At 35.0% G+C, this 6,144-nt stretch overlaps 1 protein-coding gene across 1 annotated transcript; it reads right to left on the bottom strand.

Annotated features, from left to right (window-relative positions):
• Positions 1–4,300: 4,300 nt before the first annotated feature.
• On the bottom strand, positions 4,301–5,761 carry LOC141690825 (protein FAR1-RELATED SEQUENCE 5-like). Its single transcript, XM_074495587.1, has one exon. It carries the CDS (start codon positions 5,759–5,761, stop codon positions 4,301–4,303), a length of 1,461 nt encoding a protein of 486 aa, XP_074351688.1.
• Between the last annotated feature and the right edge of the window lie 383 nt (positions 5,762–6,144).

Raw genomic sequence — 6,144 nt, 5'->3', positions numbered from 1 at the left:
TTATTAGCAAATCTTGCGATATATTGGAGCATGTTGATATGGTATATATGCATGCTTGTTTCGTAATCTTGATATCTAATTGTTGATTCAAATGCTTATAGTTGCATAATACCTATGCTAGAGATAAGCGGTATTTGAGTATACCCTTAGTATAGGGGGCCCAAAGGTGAACATATTTCTAAACCGGGAGTCGATGTTCCCGAGTATATTATATATATATATATTTATATATATGTGGATATAGTTTTCAAAACTATTGATCGAATAAGGTTTATTCGATAACTTTATTTTATTTAATGAATATTATTTAAATATTCATTCGAGGGCTTATGACTCTGTTTATTCTATTTAATGATTATTAATTGGATATTCATTTGAGGATGTATGACTCCGTTTATTTTATTTAATGAATATTATTTATAATATTCATTCGAGGTATTATGACTCCGCTTATTATTTAATAATATTCTTTATTTTATTAAAGAATAATGTTTCGATAATTAAACTTATTTTCGATTATTCAAATAAAGATAGTACTTTCGTATAAGTATATCTTTGGTTATTTAATATTCATTTCAAGTACGAGTTTTAAAACTTCTACTTTGATTATTTTTATAAGGATTATCTTTATGAGAATATTATTTAAATAATAATATTCAGATATTTCTAATATATCGGGACTGATTTATTTTAATAAATCAGCAGTACTCCAAACATTCTTAAAAATGTTTTCGAGTCTTCAAAATGATTTCTAAAAGTTAGGGCAGATCCAAAAACTCATTCTTTTATATTTAAGATCCTCCTTTCGAAGGGGATTTAAATACTCGCTCAAAACCTGGGGGATCCGGCTCTGTGGTGTATTTTACATTCGCAACGTGGTTGCTGTTTTGAGAAAACAATTTGATTACTTGCCCAACGTTCGGGAAGTAAGTCCCTCTAACTGAGTCGGCATAAGTGACAGGCCGGGGTACGGTCTATCAAAGTGTAAGTGGCTGGGTGGCAGTCCATCAACGCGTAAGAGGCCGGGTGGCGGTCCAGCACAAGGTCCTTATGTGGCCAGGGTGATGACCAGTGGGGGATTCATCCATCTACTAGTAGAAAAGGTTACTTATTGGTATCTTTGCCTGATCAGCAAGATATCAGGTTTATGCCAAGGTTTTCTCCTTTCCAAAATTCATTGGATATTGCAACTCTGTTTATAATTTTCATAACAGAGGTTTTCAAGGAGTGTATGAAATGTATATATATATAGGTGTATATATATATCGGGACTTAATGAAGTATCTCGTAACTTCATTATTTATATTGATATTTCAAGGATTGAATCTATTCAAGTCTTATCTTGTAGTCTCATATGGGTGATGAACTTTTAAAACTGATTATAACTTGAATGGTGGTAGTTCAAGTAGTATTCGAATATAAGTATATTGGAGTATCTTGTAACTTCATCTTTTAAACTTATATCTAGTAAATGATTATCTTGTGCATGTCAAAGATTTTCGGAAAAATGTTGAGACAAGGTTAGATATATGAGATCACCTTGCAACGATATTTTATACAGTTATAAACGGGAACTCTGTGTGTATTATTCATGTCAGAGGATTTCAAAGATTGTGAAAAGTATATATGTACATATATACTGAATATTTTACGACTTGGTCGCGGTAAGATATCAAACTTGGTTCATTTCTTCTTGACCAAGACTTTCATGAGTACTATGAGAATGCTCATATATTGTAAATCATTATACATATTATTTTGGTGGGCTTGTTGCTCACCCTTGCTTTCTTCTTTCATCACACAACATCAGATAGACAAGATGAACAGGACCAAGCTTCCAATTCGCAAGCGGTTAGAAAATGTTCCGCAGTTTTCTGGAAGCGTTGATGCCGCTGTAGCTGAGGTAGAAGCTACCAATAGGCTAGGTTTTCAACTATTGATGAACCAGTTTTATGTATATTTATGAATTGTAATAATGGCAAAGAAATGTAAATTTATTCAGAAACTCTTTTAAGGTGTATTGGCATATAATTGTGGAATAAAACGACTTGTGATTATTTTTGGATATTCATCTCTGAGACTATAACTTATGGTGTGTGTGTTTATGGTGGGGTCACAGTACAGAATAGTTGATTATTTATTAAGATTGGGTGTTATTAAGGGAAATGGAACTCGTGACAACCCGGATCCCCGACCCCGGATTTGGGGGTGTTACAATTACTTTGCTAGTCAATTTACATACACTTGTCATTGTTGGTTACTAATTATATGAAACCTTTCTAGGAGTGCATTGTGCCAGCTATGTTGCATTACTTGGATCCTTCCAGATTTGATGGACATAAGATGAAGGTTCATTCCATACAGGAATGGCCAAGGGAGGCCAATACCCATAATTGTGGCGTGTACGTGTGCAAGTACATGGATGCTATACTTAATGGCATATCATTGAGAGATGCTGTTTGGGAGCCTGTATTGGGTATTTGGACATTTCGGTATCACATAGCTTGGGAGCTTTCAAAAGGGCTCGCTAGACGGATAAGTGACTATGGGATCCAGCAGAGGAATAAGGGACTATAGTTTATGTTGGATTGTATATATTTTGGATTTGTTTCAGTGTTTTCTTTGTTATTGATTATGATTGTGTTTACTGGATTTATGTTGCATTTAGATTTGATGTTGATTGGTTGAGTTTAATTTAGATCATGATTGTGGTTGCTTTGATTGGTTGTTGGTTGGTTGATTTATATTTAGTTAAAACAGGCTGGTAAGTTATAAAAATAAATGGAACCATGCCATTTTTTTCTTAAACTATGTAAATCACCCACAATGTCGATGTTAGCAGTATAAAGGTCTGTAACCAATTTTCAGCAAAAAACTGGCAAGCACTAGTTTGCTTGTCAGTTTTCTGCAAAAAAATTGGTCACAGACTCCAACATTGAGTCACTGCAGGAGACATCATATTTTACACATTTTACAGTTTAGTCACCCAGCAATGAATCATTGCGGCAGTGTCCACCTCCAGCAATGAGACATTGCTAGGTGCTCTGTCACTAGGTCCTATTGACTATTTTAAGGTCTAGTTGACTTTGTTTATTAAATCACTTTTTTCAAATTTTCCCATTACTACTGCATATTTTAATTATTTTAAGAGATTTGGTGTTGAAAAATATTTAAAAAATATTAATATAACTAAACTTGGTTTTGCTAAAAAAGAGAGGCAGTAAGTTTTGGCTGGAACAGAGCGCCCCGTAATGAGTCATTGCTGCAGTGTCCACCTCCAGCAATGACTCATTGCTAGGTACTCTGTCACTAGGTCATGTTGACTATTTTAAGGTCTAGTTGATTTTGTTTATTAAATCATTTTCTTCAAATTTTCCCATTACTACTGCATATTTTAATTATTTTAAGAGTTTTGGTGTTGAAAAATGTTTAAACAATATTAATATTACTAAACTTGGTTTTGTTAAAATAAAAGAGGCAGTGTGTTTTGGATGGAACAGAGCGCCCAACAATGAGTCTTTGCTGCAGTACCGACCTCCAACAATGTCTCATTGCTAGGTGCTCTGTCACTAGGTCATGTTGACTATTTTAAGATTTAGTTGACTTTGTTTATTAAATCACTTTTTTCAAAATTTCCCATTACTACTGAATATTTTAATTATTTTAAGAGTTTTGGTGTTGAAAAATGTTTAAACAATATTAATATTACTAAACTTGGTTTTGTTAAAAAATAACATTAATATGCAACATTATATGTAAATTTAAAAATAATGTTAATATTATATAATTTAAATAGAAAAGTTAAAAGAACTAATGTAGTACTTGTCAACAATTTTTAGGTTAATACCTAAAAATTTCTTCGATCATGCTCCTCCCTTAGGGGACAGTTTCTTGCATCATGTTCTCCTCCGATCTCCCCACAATAATTGCACTTGCGAGGCTTGGTCTTGATCTTTGAAGTTGCCGTCTCAATTCCACTCTTAAATCTTCTTGTTTTTTTTTCTTCCTTTAGTTTTCGATGTTGGAGGATCAAATATTGGATCATGTTGATAGTCCTCTTGAGTTTTTGCCTCATGGGTTCTTTCACTACGCTCTTCATCTGCAAAAGCATCTTCCAAGTATCTCTTCTCTCTATCAATCACACCCATTAAGTATTTATACCGTGAAATGGAACAACTACCGGAAGCAACTAAATCTTGAAAAGTTTTGCACAATGCACCATACCTTTATGGTTGTGACGCACCATCATTACCAATAGCGGGAGGAGCATATGGAAGAGGCCCCGCACTTTTGTTGCCGTTCATTGTCGACTACCCATGATGAGACTTTCCGGTATCTTGATTTTTTGTTTTTTGTCAAGATAACTGATTATGTGTTTGCAAATCATCCCGGAATATTCAAACTTCTTACACGAGCATTCAATTTTTTCGTACATGAAAACCGTCACTCGATATTTTCTTCTGCAATTCTCCGGCAGGGTAGCCTTCTCAACAAAATACAGTTTCGACATATAAGTTCCATTGTTTTTGACACTATTCAAGATGTAACATGTACTTTTCATAAGCTCATTTTGAAAACGTTTGAACATTTCTTTCGTGTAGATTACGGATGCATGCATTTCCAAGGACGAGTGCAAAACTAATCTCCTTTCCAATTGTTCGGTGTCATAATCGGCTTTAACCTCCTTCAGATATTGTGTCTCCAAAGCCTTTTGGGAGTTCTCAATGAATTCCTTCAAACCGACAGATGATTGCACATATTCATCAAAAAAAGAATTTATAGACTCCCTTCTTGAAGTTGTAGTCATGCCGGCGGAAAAATGTTGCTTCGTGTAAGCACCAATCCATTGAGTTCTAATAGCATACATGTCATTTAACCAAGCATGATCCTCAAGATCGTACTTCTCAACTAATTGCTCCCATCTACCTTCAAATTCGGTAGGTGTCAACGACTTGTACACACATGCATTAAACTCTGTCTTGAAGTCCGGATAATTTGTGTACAAATAAGACAACTTCTCGGGAAACTTACTACTTATATGCCATGTACAATATGTATGCTTTGTTTGTGGCATAGGCATGACCTCGGCAATGGCATTTCCCAATGCAATGTCTTGATTAATAATAATTGTTCGAGGCGGTTTATTATCGACGGCTTCCAACCATGTCCTCAAAACCCACTTATACGATGCCTCAGTCTCATCCCTTACGAGTGAAAATCCAAATAGTATATTTTGATAATGGTGGTTTACACCCGTAATAGGTATGAAAGGCATACAATACCTATTCGTACGGTAAGTTGAATCGAAAGTACCCACGTCACCAAAATTCTTGTACGCGTTCATGGACCGAGGATTAACCCACACAAAACCCCGTACACGATTCTTATCATCTACATCCACCCGATAAAAGAAATTACCAAAATTATTTTCTTGTAGTTCTCGTAGCAAAAGTAACCCGCACTCCGCATCACCCGAATCAAACACTCGGCGCCGAATATCACGTATGACATTACGTACGTCTTGATTAGAAAAACCAAAATTTTCAACACCCCCCTTTGTCTCGCTAAGAAACTTCATTACTTTGCTCGTCTCAATTCCTGATTTGTCAAACAACTCAATCAATGATCGCGTCATAGGATCTATGTTAAGTGATCTTTGAAAAAATTGAACTTTTTCCGGCGACACCAATTTATGACTGTGTTCTAAATTCACCGAACTAATTTGCCATTTATCCATCTTCACTTTGTGAACGACACACATTCGAGCACCACAATTCGTTCGTGGAATTACCTCCCTAACTCGTTTTCCTTTACAAAAATCCAACGGTGTCGCTCCTACCCTTCCACCTTTTTGAAAAATAAAAAAACAGTATGATGGTTCATTTGTGTTTATTCGCCTGTGAGTATTCCTAATTATTATCTCGAATCCCTCTTTTCGACCATAATTCCTTTAAAACTCTTCCGCATCATCTAATGTATCGAAAATCTTGCCGACATAAGGCACAACATCGTTACTATTCTTAAATCCATGATTCTTTTTCTCAACATTTTTCTCATCTTTTACGTTATCATCAACATTATGACCGCCAACATTATCACCACCAACATCATCAAAATCAACATTATCATCACCAACATTATCAA

This window comes from Apium graveolens, chromosome 10 (assembly GCF_009905375.1).
Source record: "Apium graveolens cultivar Ventura chromosome 10, ASM990537v1, whole genome shotgun sequence".
Classification (NCBI taxonomy): domain Eukaryota; kingdom Viridiplantae; phylum Streptophyta; class Magnoliopsida; order Apiales; family Apiaceae; genus Apium; species Apium graveolens.
The sequence above is the reverse complement of the archived record's forward strand: the minus strand, read 5'-3'. Positions and strand labels throughout refer to the sequence as shown.

Excerpts from the sequence above, each read along its gene's own strand:
- LOC141690825 (XM_074495587.1), bottom strand. The coding sequence starts at position 5,761 with ATGTGTGTCGTTCACAAAGTGAAGATGGATAAATGGCAAATTAGTTCG.